General features: G+C 40.1%; 1 protein-coding gene across 2 annotated transcripts; it reads right to left on the bottom strand.

The window, feature by feature from the left end:
* Nucleotides 1–3,774: 3,774 nt before the first annotated feature.
* Nucleotides 3,775–12,938, bottom strand: PHAX (phosphorylated adaptor for RNA export). Of its 2 annotated transcripts, none has more exons than XM_030467720.1 (5): nucleotides 12,663–12,938; nucleotides 10,169–10,788; nucleotides 8,255–8,375; nucleotides 6,639–6,722; nucleotides 3,775–4,106 (listed from the first exon to the last, which is right to left on the bottom strand). In XM_030467720.1, the coding sequence occupies exons 1-5, from the start codon at nucleotides 12,765–12,767 to the stop codon at nucleotides 3,837–3,839; spliced, it is 1,200 nt and encodes a 399-aa protein (XP_030323580.1). In that variant the 5' UTR covers nucleotides 12,768–12,938; the 3' UTR covers nucleotides 3,775–3,836. The 2 variants fall into 2 exon arrangements, with proteins under 2 accessions (XP_030323580.1, XP_030323581.1); XM_030467721.1 differs by lacking the exon at nucleotides 3,775–4,106 and adding an exon at nucleotides 4,333–4,419.
* Nucleotides 12,939–18,241: the final 5,303 nt, after the last annotated feature.

Here is an 18,241-nt window from a genome sequence, read left to right as displayed (position 1 = left end):
GCGGCAGTAGGAGGGTGCCACGGGAGCTGACAAAACCAGGGCTGGGCTAGCAGCAGGGACATCACCCTAACCATTTCTTAGAATCACTGTCTCTGCCAGATTCTTCAGTACGTTTTAGAAACTATGATGTGAATTTACCAAGGCTGGATACTGCTCCCTGACATACTAAAGTACCAGGGGAGGTCATAAATACACTTTAATCTTTTGACATGCTACTGGCCAGTAAAACTCGGAGCAGTAGTGTGGTACCCAATATGCCTATACTGGAGAGCAGTGAAAGGAAAGCTCCCGTGCACGTTGAAATAAACTGAGCTTTTGGAGAAGTCTGGCTGTCTACGCTGTGTTGGAACTGCATCTGTAGAGGATGGTATAAGCTGAGGGGATCAGCTACAGTTGTTCTCAGAGCAAAGTTTTATGGTAGACTGAAAAAACCCAAACAAGCCATCATTTGAAACTCATAATTTTCTTTATTACACTGTCTACCCCTTCACAACTTTGATCTGACAGAATTCAAACAATCCAACTAATGCATATCAGGGACTGTCATAATTAACATAGTCATCTCCTTCACATTCTTTTTTCCCATCATCTTTATACCTTGGTATTGCTGTTGCCCAATTCCTATCGTTCTGTGGCTCCTTGCAGATCTTTCAGAAAGCACATCCCTGAACAAACTGGTCCGTAGAATCAATAGCCCTGCATGTGCCAATTGCCTGCGTCTAGCTGTTTCTCAGAACATAACAGAGGAGGCACAGTCACAGTTTTTGTCTTTAAATAGTGATCAAGATAGAGAAAAACAGATTGAAAGACCTAGACAAGTTTTAGATAGTAGTGAGCTCCAGGATAAAAAATTCCTGCTAGCAGGATGACAACAGTACAGGGAGGACAGCAAAGCATGTCTGCACCAGTTGCTGCAGATACCCAGCAGCAGCTTGGGGTGCGGGGTAAAACTCCCAAAAAGTCAATGGTACAAAACAACTTTCTGATCTCCTCATCACTAGCTTTAAATTCAAATTATTCTTTAGATTGTCCCAAGGCATTGCATTAAGCAGTGGGTCAAGGCTTGCTTGCTTGCTTGATGATTTTGGTAAACAGCTGTTCATAAGCCTGCAGGGCATAAAACATTTTAATAACATCATCTGCTGAAAAGAGGAAGAAAAGCTTTAATATTGTAATGACAACTAAAGCGATGCTTTCAAGATCCCCTACAAAGCTTGAAGCATTAGTAAATTACCTTCCCCCTTGATACGAAGAAGCATTGTTTTCTTATTTGAATTTGGAATATCAGGAAGAAAAACATCTATGGTCACAAATATGCTTGTCTTTTCAAACCAGAGCACGTTTCCTCCTGTTGCCTGCTTCAGGCATAGCAGAGAAGGCTTATTACTCAAGCTGCTGAACTTAAGGGTTTGAGGGCAGCATTTGCCCTGGCAGCACACAGATTATATTTGCAGTCAAACTCATGCCTCCATCACATCTATCCATCAGCGAAACCTCTGAACACAAACTTCAACCCTCATATTGGCTTTTTTGCTTGTAAAACCTCAGCAACTAAAACAGCCAGGCATATCTGGACATATCTGTTTTCTAGACAAAACACAGAGCACACTCTCCAGTTCAGGACAAGCCACATTCAACAGTCAAGCACCTCAGAAGTGCCACCTCTTGCAGTATCAGCTCCAACAAACTAAACAAGCTGAAAATGTGAGAACTGAGAGAAAACTTCGAGCCTTACCCATGCTTCCTACTCTTACAGTCAAAACTCTAATTTAGCGAAGCCTGTACTGGAATGTGCTGTATTGTTTAAGAACTCTTTCTTCAAAGATTGTAACCCTGAAAATGTCAGCTCTTGACAGTACTGAATTGTTCAATACAGTAACTTCATTATGTGTTTTTGTCATGTGCTTTGCTTCAGAGATCCAAGGGCTCCAGGTGAACAAAATCGATGGGCGGATGTTGTTTGGTTTGAAAATGAATTAATTCATTAATATTTCTTAAGTATTCTAGAGGAGAAAATAGTGTCTAGCCATAGGAACAACTTAGCCGTGACAGTGTCTAGACATCACAGATGGCACTTGTTCCCCGGTCATATTAAAACCAACATGCAACATAGAAGTTACCTTCGACTGGGGTCACTAACTACACAGCAGCCTTCTGTATGAAGAAAAAAAAGAACCCAAACCAAACCAGTAGTCATCTTTCATATACTGTTGTTGTCTAGGTCTCAGCACAGAAGTGCTGACCCCCCCGCAAGCTCTACATTGCTTTGTCATACCACACATGCAATAAGCAGCATGGAAAACATGAATTGCAAGGTGAAGGGTTTATACCTGCACGTAGAGCCTACAGAGGCAGGAGGGGAGAACAGGTTAGTAAAATCTCACTAACAAAACAAGCTATGTTTTCAAACAACAAGATCTGTGTCACTTCTGTTTGTGTCTAATCGTGGAAAAAGTCTAGGCAGAAGAGTTAGGAAACTCAGACCACTACTACAATAGGGAACATTACCTGGTGCAGAAATTTAAAGCATAGATTGCTCAATGGTGTCTATATATAAGGTTGCTATTCAAAGGTCATTGACCATTAAGTGAATTTTGCAAATGGATCTGTTTATACTGGTCTCAATCTTGTAATGTTGCTATTCTCATCAACACACTTCTTTTGATAACAAAGCCTTTAAAAAAAGTTCTTCCTAGCAGTTCTTAAATAGTGTAACACAAATATGGTAATTGCTGGTACATTGTTGTGCTGGTCAAAAAGAAAACTCCTATCCCATTGCAGAACTATTTTTGCAAACTCTAAGAAGCTGTTAATTTTCCTGCCTTTCTGAAGGCTCAGACTGTTGCTCAGCAAGTTCAAAAAAACCTCAGACAACTGAGTAATTCTTGCTAGCCTTGTGCCAAAAATTGCTTTGACATCTTGCAGAGATGATTTTGTTCTGAAAAAATAAGTACAGCTAGACATCAGTAAACTTGCAGAATAACCTCCAAAGTTATTGGAGGAGATCTAAACCATCAAAATCTGTCACTTTAGCCCCTGCCTTTCTTTTCTCAGATGTATCTTCCACTACATATGCCACTGCAAAACACCACCTCCTCCTCTGCATACCAATGTTGGAGAAATAGTGTGTATAGTAACCATTAAGAGGGGATAAGGAAGTAATTTAATACTTTATTCAGTGTGTGAGATACAATTCATGCTTAATTTTGAATCATCTGCCAAGCATCAGAAAGGTACCAACCTAGAGACTGAGGAATGAGTGGCTGGAGAGCAGCACAAGAGAGGGACTTGGGGTTCCTGGTTGATGGCAAAGGGCATATGAGCCAGCTGTGTGCCCCGATAGCCAGGAGGACCAGTCATGTCTTGGGGACTTCAGGGGAGTGACTGAGATCACTTGGATCATTCACTGACCTCATCAAAACTGTGCTTTAATAAGAAAACAAATTCTTTGATATCAAGAACAACTTCATAGTGTTTTTTCTGTTAATCCGTAGATAACTTTACGATTTTATCAACTTTAGTAGACTATGTGTGGTGTACTGGTTAAAACACAGCCATAATTCCTAAACCTAGCATGGCTAAAAAAAGATTCTAAGGAACAATAATGGCACTGCAGTAATCAAGAAAATGTGTAACAGTTTTTGATCACTCATCGAACAAATAACAGGACAATAATATCTTTCATGCTGTAGATTTTAGCTAAGAATTAAATCATGTTCTTCAGCATCAAGTATTTCCCATGATTCTGCATGTTATGAAAACAAGAAGCCATGGGATTATAAGAAAGACTTATTTAATATGTGTTTTATAGACTTTGTTATCAAGAACATTAGTAACTAGAAGATCTCCAAATCATGAGCAGTATCAATCTCAATAGTATCTTCAGGTTCCATCTTCGTTTCATGTTGTGCCTCCTGTAGATCATCAAGGGAGGCCAGAGCCTCATTCGTATCGCTAGCAAACGTCTCTCGAGATGCATCATCGTATTCTTGAAGGTTAAGCCCTTTAATCGCTTTTTTCATCTTCTTTCCTAGAATTTGTATTCTCCTCTTCTTTGCAGCTTTTTTGTTTTCATATTCTTTTTGGGTTTCCAGATAGAATATTTCCTTTAATGAAAATAAAATAAAAAAACACCTTAGAATATTTGTTTTAGTAGTTTCATAAAGAAAACAAAGTAATATTTTAATTTTAATTACAAATACTATTCAATAAGATTTAATCAAGATACACATTATTCAAAATATGAGGATAGATTGCATTTAAGGAAAATGCCCCACAAATCATTTAATTGCAGATTTTCTTAGGGATCTTAGTGGTAATTATTTACATACACCCCAAGTGTTCTTTTCAAGTCTGATGATGAGATAAAACTGGGAGGAATGGGTGGTAGACCAGAAGGTCATGCTGCCACACAGGGACCTGCAGAGAAAATGCGACCAGAATTTCTATGACAACTTGAGAAAACTTTCCTCCACAAGTGAAATTTGAATCCACATCTCATGATCCTTCCTGTCAAAATTTTCTAATCCCATTAGTATCTTCTCCACTACAAAATATGACTGTTTTAAGTCCTTCCATATTTCAGGGAGGATAATGGCATGTAGCAGAGTTAAATGCTGCTAGATGTCTTTCTTTCCCTGCTTATTAAAAAAAAAACAACAAACCACATGTTGCATACAGAGAACATTAATGTTTTTTTCACCCCAAAAGCTGCAACATCTCCCACATGTTTGTGTGACATCTCCTATCATCAATGAAGTCTGTGGAGTGGAAACTCATGTCTCATTAAATGCTTGACAGTACCAGCAAGATAAAGGTCAGACGCACAATTACAAGAGCATGAAAGAGGTGCAGAAGAGCAATTTTGATTTTTTTTTTTCCTTTATAGTGGGGTGAAGTGATCAAAGTTGCAATTTTTTGTAACCACCATATGCTCTAAGCAGTTGTTGGTTTTTTGCTTTTTTTTTTTTTTGGTTCTTTTTTAAAATAAACCAGACAATCCCAGTTTATGTTTATTTGCTTCTCAATTCCCTGTACAAGATGCTAGCACAGTATACAGAGTGAGCTGTAGAAACCCATAAGCAAAAGAAACAAGTCTTTCTTTTAACAAAAACAATTACAAGCTGAAAAATTAATCTGGTGAGCATGACAGATGAGAACAGTGAGCAGCACAGACCAGGCTCAGACCAGCATTTGACTTAATGGGAAATACTGCCTGGTGCTACAGCTAGAACTATATAGAACACACATACCCAATGAAGAGAATACCATTCAATCCGCACACAAAGACACAGAGCTCATAAAGAAGAAAACCAGCTGCTGATAATACTGCTGTAAGGTATGTATGTAATAAGGAAAATACAGCTTTTGTCTCTTTGGGCCCTACACCTTCACTGTCCTCAACAGGTTTTTGTGACAGGCAGTAAGCAATTGCCTTGTGTGAATAGCAATTACTTTTTTCCCGCAGAATCACAGAGTAGTCATGTTTGGAAAGGACCTCTGAGATCACTGAGTCCAACCACTACAAACAACAAGCAAAAATCCAACGCCCCTACAATCTCAGCCACTAGAACATGCCCTTAAGTGTCACATCTACACGTTTCTTAAATACCTCCAGAGACAGTGACTCAGCCACCTCCCTGTTCCAGTGCCTGAACACTCTTTCAGTACAGCAAGTCTTCATAATACCTAATCTAAACCTCTCCTGCTACAACTTCAGACTATTTCCTCTAGTCCTGTCTTTATTCACTTAGGAGTGAACTCTACAACCTCCTTGCACATATTTGTAGAGGGCAATGAGGTCTCCCACAGCTGCCTCTTTTCTAGACTAAACATGCCTAGCACCCTCAGCAACCCCTCATATGACTTGTTCTCTAGGCCCCTCACCAGCTTGATAGCTCTCCTCTGGACAATTTCCAGCACTTCAGTGTCCTTCTTGTATTGAGAAGCCAGAACTGAACACAGGATTCAAGGTGCAGCCTCACCAGTGCTGAGTACAGAGGCAAGATCATTTCCTTACTGGCCACACTATTCCTGATACAAGCCAGGATGATATTGGCCTTCTTGGCTACCTGGGCACACTGCTGGCTCATCTTGAGATGACTGTCCACCAGAACCCCCAGGTCTTTTTCTACTGAGGAGCTTTCCAGCCACTGCTCCCCAGGCCTGTAGCATTGCCTGGGGTTGTTGTGACTGAGATGGAAGACCTGGCACTTGGCCTTGCTGAACCTCATAAGTGGCCTTGGCCTATCCATCCAGCCTGTCCAGATCCCTCTGTAGAGCCTTCCTACACTCAGTAGATCAGCACTCCCAATTTGAGTGGAAACTTACTGAGGGTTCACTCAATCCCCTCATCCAGATCATTTATAAAGATATTAAACAAGACTGGCCCCAAAACTGAGCCCTGAGGGACATCACTGGTGACTTGACTGCTAACTTGATTTGACCCCATTAATCACAACTCTCTGGATACGGCCATCTAGCCAGTTCTTCACCCAGTGAAGAGTACACTTGTATTTTTAATGTGAAAAGTTGGTTTCTTTGCAATATAGCTAAGCTTGCTAGAAGTTATGGGAGTCAGTCAATCATAACATTTCTAATACAAGACGGCAAAATTTACTTTAGGCAATCATTTTTACCTTAATTTGTTCTTCTTTGATGCAAGGTGTATTCTTCAGCAGGTTTAAATAAACGCCTCCTGGTGTTCTTCTCCTAGTACCATTCTTAATAGAGAAAGTAAATTAGTAATAGTGAGCTTAATATGTTGAGTTGATATTAAAATAGCATCTAAGCCAATGATATGCATTAAGACAGAGTAAAAAAAATTAAGATCTACCACTACAGGTATTACATAAAAATAACCTTGGCCATGTTTTATCTGTGACTGAACTAGTCTTAAGGCCAACTACCAGCCTGCTACATCTGTACAGGTAAATTGTGAAGTTACAAAAAAATTGCTTTAGAACATAATACCAAGTGGTTCACCTACACAATAAATCTGATTTTCGTAGTGAAGAAACAAAATGCTAACTACTCTCACAACTACTTGAAATAAAGTATTTACTAAGTTAAATATTCAAAACACTCCTGACACATCAGCCTAGCAAAACATCACAAATTACTTTAATCGAGTTATGTAGCTCTTGGCTTTCATAAATCATGCTCAGCAATTCTACAATTTTTTTGCCTATCTGCAAGATTTTGCATTTCTGCCTAAGGCATATGGAAACACAACAGGTACTTTAAAGTATCTCCCTACAGTACACTAGTTCAAAGCTTCAATATGTTCCAGTGCAGCAGCAGTGCCATACAACCTGTGCCACAGTTTTACCCTTTCATCTTCCTGGTAAACTCTTGTTAGTAAGTACTTTAATCTTTCAGGACAGACTCCTTTGCTTCTAAAACAATTTGTTAACTGGAGAGTTGTTGCTTTTTTTAGGAGCAGGGCAGAAGATGGTGTTATGGTTTTTTTTCTTTTTCCCTCTTTTTTCCGTCTCTCTCCTTCCAATGATAAAACTTAAAATATGTAAATTACAAACAAATGCCTTAATGTAATTAGTAGCTACCTCCCAATTTTATTCTTCGAAACTTTTGCTCCGAGGCTCATTATTTAGTAAAACCAACAACATAATAAGTAATTGATAACCTAACCATTAAGTGTAGCATTTTCACCATGACTGTAACAGAATTCAGTACTGTTTTGCTTTACTGATACATAAGTCTCTAGTAAGGCTAACAGACTCGCTTTTGAAAGTTGCTATTCAAACATGACATTAGAAATGCTCACTACTGGGACTGCTGACCTCTGACAGCATGCTCATTAACCCAGTAAATAGGTAAGTGCTGTCAAACATGCACCTGACTTACTGAAGCAGGTGCCAGAGGCTTTGCCTGGATCCTAACATTACAAGCTTTAAGACAAGCTTCAGAATCCTTCACTCTTAAGTAAGGCAGAAATCCCATGCAAAGGCAGAGTGACAGATGTTACCACTGCAAATCAGATGCTAATCTCAATTCAGAAAGTTGGACAGTGTCTGGGTTAATTCATCTCATTGTTTACTCAAAGGATGCTGAAAGGCTAATGTCTTTATTAAGTGAGATTCACATAACAGGATGCCCATGAAACTTTGGGAGAACATGTCCAAAGTAAAAGTTGGGCAGTATAGAATATGTGAATATTCTACAAGTAAAAAGGTGATTGTCTTGCGTGTGTCCCACACCCAGGCACAAACCTATTATATTACATTTTTCTTACCACTATGAACATTCCACCATTTTGTTCCACTTCAGCTGTTTCCATAAGCAGCTCAATAGCTTTTCTTTTTCCAATTATTTTCACTACTCGAGCAATTAAATCTTTCTTTGGCTCACAAAGCCTGAGAGAAGTGAAAAAAAAAATACACAGATTCTCAATATAATTTCTCAAGGAGAACTGACCATGGAACTTATCTCAAGAATAATTCATTCTGTGGGACACAGGATTGTACTAAAATTCAAGAACACATTTAAATGTGTTTCAACCGCTTCTTGCATCAAATTTCAAAATGCTGAGCTTCTGAGGGACATTTTTTTTTAAACCATGTATTTTAAAAATTTGTTCCAATGAAAATGCATTGAGTGGTTATTTTTCTTCAATTGATGTGTGCATTTAACAGTTAAAATTACAGCATGTTTTACAGTTAAAACAAAACTTGACTGCAGACAATAGTAAGCGTAGTAGTTCTTCTGTATAATGGAGAATTCAGACACACCTTCATAATAAAAAAAGAAACATCTGATGATTAATTTATGATAACCTATAAAATGTAAACAAGAAAGAAAAAAATTCCAGTATTATGGAGTTAAGCTGTATTCTTTTGTTAACATCAGTGTCCTTATACAGAAATTTTCATTCTCAGGCTGCATGAAGGGAATGGGTTGTATAGCACTAATTCACTGTGCCAAAGTAAGTGCTCCCACTGGAAAACACTGTAAACCAACAAATCAATACCACTTGTAAGAGTTCATGTCTTAAGTTTTCTTTTTTTAATTACAAAGCTATTCATTGAACAGAGTCGCAAGCACTACACCTCACTGGTATTACACTTTGGGGACCAAGAGACCACCAACATTATCAAAAGGTTCTTGAAGACTACTGCCTACCCTAATTGCTCCAATTGACCTTACTATGCCACAAAGGTGTATATGCTACAGTGACTGCATAATAAAAGGTATCTGACCACATAGGTGAGCAACTATTTAGAACCATGCTGGCTTCAATTGCTTCAACTGTATGATTGCAGTTACCTGAAATTAGATGTTAGAATTCATGTTTTAGTGAGAATTGTCCTAAACACAAGAAGGATTTATTACTTAGACTACTTAACTCTATACTTTGTATTAAACCTTGGTGAGTTTCTCTAAAGAAATTGGGCAGCAAACTGGTTCAAGAAATATTTGTCTGCAAAATAACTCCAAAAAGCAATGGGCTTTGCACAGATGATGTTTCTCACTCAACTCAGTGTACAATAGGATTGTGAAAAGACCTGGACAGTGTCAAGTGTTTCATCTGGCTGGACCTTGATAGCCCCAGTTGCGGGCTTCTACAAATTAACACTAAACTATCCTTCATTATCACAACACAGAAAGAGGCAAGGCTTGATTTCAGTGCTCGAGTTTAACCTCAGACATTCTTTCCACAGAAAAAATATATGTATTCCAGAATTTGTGCTCTCCAAAGCACTATACAGGTCTGAGTCATCTACAGTTTCAAAGATTTATAATTCAAGCCAGAACTTCATGGGGACCACTGCAGGTATTCACTGGAATGCAACTCCGAACACACATCTCTACTATGTGTAGTAGAGCCACTACTAAAAACCCACTACTAGATTTCTATCATGACACAAAAATATTTATTTTTCTTGCCACTTTTCTTCAGTAACAAACTATTTTGGTGAATTTTAAACTAAACCAAACAGTATTACCGGATGTTTCTACAAGATACCAGCCACAATGCTGCATTTTAATCGCAGAATTTTGGAAACAGAGACAAGGCACATATGCTATTTGTAACATGGTACCATGCCTTACTTATTTAGCAGGGAGAAAGCTTTTTTATCCCCTTCACCTTTTACATTACGGTTTGCCAATACCTGAGGAAGTGAAGATACACTGTTTTTAAACTCACCGATAAGCAATTTCATCTGCCACCTTTTCCTCTGAATCTTCTTCTGTTATCTCGTACCTTCCTTTATATTTCATTTCTTGCCTTTCACCCAGTCTATCTTTTATAGGCCGCTTACGTTTGAGAAAGCCTTGCCCATTTTCATCTTCTGCTGGCACTGTTTTCTTGTCGTCATGCATATATTCATCCAGTTCTTTATCTAAAATCTCTGCCTCTTTTTGCTGAGCTTCCCTCATCAGCTTTTTAGCCAACAAATAATTGTAAGTCTCAGACTGTCTGCTTCTGTCAATACTGCCATCCATGCCTAGAATCCCAAGTTCAGTAGCCACTGCATCCTGATTCTGCTCCTGGAGCACTGCACCCCATATGTTGTTGACCTTCTTGCCACCTAGAGCAGTTTGGTTTTGGTGGCTCTGGCTCAGCTGAAAAGGCTCAGATCTAGCAGGAGGAATGTTGAAACATTTTTGTCGTTTTCTTTTCCACAGACAACTGTCATCATCTGATTCAGAAAAGCTTTCGTCACTTGAATCCACACTTTTGGTTGTCCGATATGGAACACTTGGTGCACCTGATAAAATGCTGCTCTGGAATGGTCTGCCTGAGTCACTGCCTTCATGTGATTTCTAAAATGAAAAAGTAAATCTGTTAATTTAAGTACTCCTGTAAATAAAAAGAGCTATCAACTCATCCTAAAGATTTCATTAGCTAGTAAACTTAATTCTGACTCATGTGATTGGGCATCTTTTGGATTACAGTTGATAGGAAAATCTATGAAAATTCTGCATTTTGAATGCTTGTATATGAAAGACAGGATGGCTGCTACAGAAAACACATCAGGACTCTGCTAATCTACTAAATATAATCTGTGTTGAATAATTAAAATTATTATGAGACTGGAAAATCTATGAAATTGTCTCGGACCATTTCTCTCTTTAGAAAAAGACAGAACAGGCACAACAGTTCTAAGAAAGACAAAAGAAGGCACCGACAGTAATTTACTGTAGGGTTTTATTACGAGCATAAAAATTAATATTCTCCCTGGAGTCTGAAAGGGGTCAGGACAAGTGATCTGCAACCACAATAGTGTTCCCAGAGACTCAAGTGAGAAGAAAAAATTACCAAAAAGCCTAAACCAAAACCTACAAAACTTGGATGCTGCTCTGATCTTCAGAAGCTAACCATACACTATGATTCTGTCTCAGTCAGGACAGCACATGACCGGTTGGGGACAGCAGTACTTTACAGAAGACCTAGAGTTTTCTTCTTTTAAACCAAAACATGACACAACAGATTCACCATGGCTTCTTATAAATTAGGATAAAACCTTAAGGCTTCAACATATTTTACAAAAAAAGTTGCACTGTGAGAAAAACATTCAAGGAATGCTATTTCCCCATACATCTAACAGATAAATTAAAATATGAAAGTCATACCATAAGCTCAAATCTCCATAACTTGTGAAAGCACTTGTGCTTAGCACTCTGTGCTAATCTCTGGTGACCATTTTCCTTCCTTATAATTCCAGCTTTTTTCTAAGATATTTACTATGACAAAGTTATTTGCTATCCTGTGAGCTATATAAATAAGACCTCATCCTTCAGTATCAGGTGAAATAAAAATTCTTTAACATTATTAGTTTCACCAACATTTTGGCACCATTTCTACTTCCTCCTATAAGCAAAGAGAAAACATAAGTCTTCAACTTATTTTATCATATTATGAAACACAATCCTTTAACTTAAAATGTATTCCATAATGCAAACATTAACAACTCTGTAAACCAGAAAAAAAATCCCACATCTGTAACAGCTTATTTTGTACAACACATCCCAGAATTATATTGCAAATAGATAAAAATATCCAACAAAAAGAAAAATCTTTAGAGAGTATCATGCACAGGTTTACCTTATTTCGAAATCTTTCTGCCCACGTGCCACCAAAAACCCCTTATAAACTTCTTAAACCACTCTAACGTGAAAAAAGGAGGAGACACTTGGAAGTAAGTAACATCTCGTCAGCAATTCACGGATGCAAGAGAGTTGTACAGTCAAGGGAAAACAGTAACAGCCACTCATTGCTTTCGTGCGTATTCACAGCGGCTTGTTTCTATTGTTCGTAAACCTAACAAGGATACCGCTGAGCACTCCGCTTTGCTCATCGAACCCAGCGCCCAGCAACAACAAAAGGCTCTCCCGCCCCCGCCTCAGATGAACAGGCACCCGAAGAAGAATCCGCTTCTCGGGCCCAGCGCAGTGACTGCCGGAGAAGGAAACCCTGACACAGACGCCTGAGCCGCCCCTGGACCTCTCCCCTTTACTACACAGGCGCCAAGCTCTTCGGTGGTCCGGCCCAGTGCCTCCCGTTCTCTGGCCGAGAGCGAGGCATCACGGTCCACGGCAGGGCCCTTGAGGCCCACTCACTGCGTTCCCACGGCTGAGCCTTCCGCGGCTCGTCGCTGAGGCTGGCGTGGCTCTGGATGCCACCTCCCCATCCTCACCTGCTGCGGGTCCCCGGGGGAGCCGGCACCGGGCATGTCGGCGTCCGAATCACAGAGCTCCCCGTCCTCCACGTCGCCCTCCATCCTCCGCGCCTCCAGCGCCATCTCACCGGAGCGCAGCGACTCCCGGGCAGACGGGGCAGGACGAGGGCGCAGCCGCGGCGCGCGGACAACGCCGCTCACCAATAGGGAGAGCGGGCGGCTGTGACGCAATCATAGCGTGTGTCGCGAAATTGCGCGCGGGGGGCCGGCGGAGGAAAGAGGGAGAGGAAGGGTGGGAGGAAAGAGAGAAGGAAGAGAGGAAGGAAAGAAGGAAGGGAGAGAGGCAGAGAGGGAGGGACGAAAGGAGGAAGGGAGAAAAGAAAAAAGGGGAGGAGGGAGGAAGGAAAGAAAGAAGTGCGCTTGCTCTCCGCCGCCATTTTCCTAATGTCGCGGGGCGGGGAGCGGGGTGTGGTTGTCCCTTGCTCTCCCAGGGTCGTGTTGGTCCTGCAATTGTGGACGTTACTGGTGCTACGGAGAGATGTTCATGTGAAAATCCTTCCCGGTCGGCTTTAAGGCGTGCCTGGGGCGGCTTGCAGGGCCATGGGCACCCATCCCTTCGGCGGTGGCGGGGCTGCCCGTGGCGGCGGGAGGCTCCTCTACACGAGGGGCAACAAAAGCAGTAAGATGTTGGATTATCTTGCTAGTAGGATGGCCCGTTTTGATCTGTACAGCAGGTTCTCGAGGTATTTATTAGCAAATAGAGTAAGAAAAGCCCTTCCTACTTGCACAGAGTCACTCAGAAACCTGGAGTATCGTTCCTTCTCTGCTTGTCAGCTGTTACTGCCCTGGAGTCTGTCTCAGTGGAAGTTACTGTGTATTCATCTGTCAATTGATGTATGACTCAAGTCATACTGAGTTTTCAATAAAGGGAAAGAGATTGTGCTGCCACATTTTGTCTTAAAACCGGCTGTTTTTCTACTTAAGTAGAAAGTGCTGGTTGGCATCCTTCAAACTGAACTTGAGGAGCAGTTACTTCAATGATAGACTTTTGATAATCAATGGTCAACAATTTCTCATTTGGCTGTGCCAATTAGGACTTACGAGACAGTGTTTCTTGTTGGCTGAGTTCTGATTAATGCCCGACTGGTCAATGTAGCTTGTTTTCCTTCAGCAATTTGTGCTTTTCCTTTGCTAACTAACACATACACCGTCCCTCTGTATAACCTGTATAAACAAAGCAGTACGGCGGGATTCAGTGCAGCTTCAAAATGCTGACTGTGTCTCTGGGTGAAATCTGAATACCTTGAGTTAAGCTCTGTGTGTCCTCCTGCAGCGGAGAGCCAAGCAGAAACCCGTTCATTAACCAAACCAGGGACATACCCAGATCCACCAAATCAGGAAAACTAGACCAGTGGAATGCTCTTTAATGTTTCCTGTCATATAACACTGCTGTTAGGTCTATCACTACTTTCAGTTTGCAGAAAAGCAGTAATTCATGGTTGCAGAGTAGAATGTGTTACCTAGAAACAACTTTCTGCAAGACTTTAGAAGCTGTAGGCATTGCTGCCTGTGTATGTGTTGTATGCCGTTCCTGCCTGGTTTGATGGGCAAAGAAATGAGAGGCTGTAAGTGAATAAATAAAAAACACATTATGCTGTACAATTCTAAAAATAGATTAAATTAAGCTTACTGTTAATTAAAGTACTAAGTAGCTGACAGTTTGGGATAGGATGTTTTTTAGAGCTTCACAGAATTTTGATGCAGGAAACAAAGTCCAGTGATTACTGCCTGCAAGATAGTTCCTTTGCCAACAGTACAATGTCATCCAATGGTACAATGTTTGTATATATATGCATATGGCCAATTATTCCCAAAATATGGGTTAAAATATTACATGCAATGTGAATGTATCAATATCTGTCAAACATAAGGATTCCACACAAGAGGCCAGTCACACCACATGATCTGGATCACACAACACATGCTGTGCAAATTGTATCAGACATCTGACAAAACATCTGATATATCCGATTACACAACACACTATGTGATAATTGTATTGTTGCCCGTAACCAAAACACAAACCAACAGAGTCAGTTTATGCGGTGCTTTATTCAGGGCCCGGGAAGCCTGAGGACTAGCGTCCCAAGTCAGGGTTCCTAAGACCCTCGTTTTTGGTTCAGCTTTTATACTCTTTTTCATTACAGGCCACGTACAGAGTTTCATAAATTTTAGTCACAAACAGTCACATAGATCATGCAGATAACAATAGACAAACAGTCACATAGATCTTACAAATAACAATAGATAGTCATCTCTTAAACTGTAAATGCACGGTTTACCGTTTCAGCTGTCATTACCACCTGGCCCACCACCTGGATACAATATTTTATCTTGATCTTTGGTATATGGTATCAGTTTGCTTAACTATTCTCCTTTTGATTAATGTTTTTGCTGATGGGGTCAACACACTCCTTATTCTCCTTTGATCATTGTTCTTGTAAGGGTCAGCTCACTCTTAACTAGTTACTTATTCCCAGAGTTTTAGTCTACCCGAGCCCCTTCTAACTCTTAGTTCGTCCATTTTAAAATTTTACAACCAATATTATTTTATTTCTACTATAAACTGTAACAGTATCACAACAGCTGCACAAATCTACAAAATTACAAAACTACAAAATTGTCTTCAATTAGACAGTATTAGACTTTGTGTGGCAGATAATGGAAGAATTATATCAAGCAAATGACCCAAAGCAAATGATCCAGCTGAATGATCTGGCTTAGCCAGAAAAGAGGTTATTCTTTAGCCTGGCCAGTTCACTGGGTCTCTTTAACCAAGAAGTGACACTAAAGGCACAGATCACCAAAAGAAAGGAAAAGCAGTTGAGTCAACCTGTCTTGCAGCATGAATATTCATACTGCAGGTAGTGTCAGCAAAGGTGATGGAGTAGACCAATTACTAAAGTGCTCCAAGTGTTATTTCTTGCAGGAAAACAAATCTGCATTGAATTATAGTCACCAAGACTTCAAAATATTTTTAGTTCTACCCTTCTTCATGAGTGCACAGCACTTGAATGGAGCTTCTCAGTCTCCAGACCTCTTGTTCTGTCTCCAGATACTATTCCTTTCCCAGAGATCCAAGACAATCCTATCACTGAGCCTTCTGACATTCTGAGTGGTATTTATTGTTTAGCACTTTTCTCTAAAACTCTGTGTTGTATAATATTTTTCTCTAACCCCCCCCCAAAATTCTCAGTAGGTATGAGCTGTTCATTTTGCCTCACAGGAGGATAAAGGTTATCATTAACAATGTGGTCAAGACCAGTTAGGTCAAGAACACAAAAAAGCCCTTAAAACCCATGCACTTTCCATCTATCCTTAACTTTAGCTAACCTTAAGGGAATACTAATTTCTCAGAATTGAAAACTTAACAGCCTCAGGATGTGTTTTTATTCTTGTCAATATTCTCCAAATGGCCGACACTTGTGCAGGGGGGACTCAGTAAAACTCATAATTAAGTTGCTGAGACCTTGCCATTTGTTGCCCTTGAAAATACACAGTATTCAGGAATGTAAAATCTGGAACAAAAGAAACCTTGGTTCAGTGCATCAGTTTGATATCAGACAATTTTTTTAACTGTTTTCTGAGGCAGTTAGCAAACAGTAAGCAGGAAATTCTTCATAAGGACTATATTCATGTGGTTGTTAGTCCAGACTATGACACAGCAAACAAATACATAAAGTGTAATTGAGCTGCCCTTTCAAAGTACTAAGCAAGTCAAGACTTTCAGAATTTCAAGAATATATCCAAAAGACACTCAGCATGACCAAAGCTTCAGGTAAGCACAAGACTAATCCCTCCATGCATTTCTCTGTGTAACTGTATTATACTTGGCAGTAAAGTGTTTCTCTTGTGCACGTGGCTTTGTATTCATAGCCAGGCATCAGGGGGTGATCAGGGTTATTCCAAAAGCTGTTGCAGTGTGAAGTGTATCAGCTCTATCTAGGAGCGGTCCTTTCACTATTACCTGCTCAAGCTTTCATGAGCATTTTTTTTACATCAGCATTAAGTTTATTTTCTTTGTTGATTATGAAGCTGAGCAGCAATCACTCCCCTGGAGTGCAGCAACTATTTAAACACTGGTATCATGCCTCCTTTTAGTGAATCTTATATACCAGGATATAAGGTAGTTTGAGAGCATCTTGGATTTATATGCATCTTTATGTCTGTGTGCACATACGTCTGACTTCTATGCATTTTTAAATGATGATGAAAAATTATTTGAAGCATATAGGGGGCACTATGGATTAGCTTTCATCAGCAAAAAATGGTTTTAACAGGAACACTGTAGCATTTGTGAGAGAAAAAAATGTAAATTTATTCCTTTGCTCACCAGTTACCAACAGTAAATATTGATTTTCCTGGCCTCATTAATTTTCCATAAAGAATTTTCCATAAGGGGACCTCCTAGTGTATCAGCATTACAAGACTTGGGTCCCATATCTTGGGCCTACAAATTATATACTGAAAACACCCAGAAAACTATGTCACAACTCAGATGTGTTTTTCATTGTGTTAAGGAATAATTCATACTGCATCATTATGTTTTCCCACTCCCTCACTCACCCCACTTAAGCCATAACCTGAGTGTGGGTTGAGATGGCTGCTTATGCAGGACTTTGGGGGAGGGACAGCATAGACAGAATCATAGAATCATAGAATTGGCTGGGTTGGAAGGGACCTCTGAGATCATCAAGTCCAACCCTTGATCCACTACCGCCGCGGTTACTAGACCATGGCACTGAGTGCCACATCCAGTCTCTTTTTAAATCTCCAGGGACAGAGAATCCACTACTTCCCTGGGCAGCCCATTCCAATGTCTGATCACCCTCTTTGTAAATAAACTCTTTCTAATATCTAATCTAAACCTCCCCTGGCACAACTTGAGACCATGTCCTCTTGTCTTGCTGATAGTTGCCTGGGAAAAGAGGCCAACCCTCACCTGGCTCCAACCTCCTTTCAGGTAGTAGATAGATTCCTTTCTGATAAGGAGTTTTGAAGGGGAGAGGGTCCATTGCAACTCAAAGGGAGGATATCTCTGTCAATTTTGTCTGCCCTTCTATGCACTAAGTAATCAAGTGAACTTTCCTTTGCCTCTTGCACAGTACTATACAGCTGATTATGGACACCAGTGGCATCTTGAAGACATTGTCTCAGCATGATTACCTCAGATATTGAGTCAACTGGAAGATGTATTGGTGAAAACTGGTATGAAGAACAAGTGAATCACCATTTCCTTGAATAATTCAGTTCTTTGTCTGTCTCCAGGCAGGCCATTAAGTGTTTTCATCTTGTCAAGTTCCAACTTCTGCTTGTGTTTGTAGCCTCCTTATCTTCTAGTTTGTGCTTCTTGTGCACCTGCTTGTGGGCAGAGGATGGGAAACTGAAAAGTCTTAGACTTAGGATAAACACCACTTAGGAACAATTAAGACATCAGTGTGTTATCAGCATTATTCTCATGCTAAATCTAAAACACAGCTCTGTACCAGCTACTAGGAAGGAAATCAACTCTATTCCAGCTGAAAGTATATCTGTGT

The sequence above is a fragment of the Calypte anna genome, chromosome Z (genome assembly GCF_003957555.1).
Source record: "Calypte anna isolate BGI_N300 chromosome Z, bCalAnn1_v1.p, whole genome shotgun sequence".
Taxonomy (NCBI): domain Eukaryota; kingdom Metazoa; phylum Chordata; class Aves; order Apodiformes; family Trochilidae; genus Calypte; species Calypte anna.
The sequence above is the reverse complement of the archived record's forward strand: the minus strand, read 5'-3'. Positions and strand labels throughout refer to the sequence as shown.

Excerpts from the sequence above, each read along its gene's own strand:
- PHAX (XM_030467720.1), bottom strand. The coding sequence starts at position 12,767 with ATGGCGCTGGAGGCGCGGAGGATGGAGGGCGACGTGGAGGACGGGGAG. Across the intron at positions 10,789-12,662 it reads CCCCCGGGGACCCGCAGCAG|AAATCACATGAAGGCAGTGA; the intron begins GTGAGGATGGGG and ends TTTTCATTTTAG. Across the intron at positions 6,723-8,254 it reads ATGGTGGAATGTTCATAGTG|AATGGTACTAGGAGAAGAAC; the intron begins GTAAGAAAAATG and ends TTCTCTATTAAG.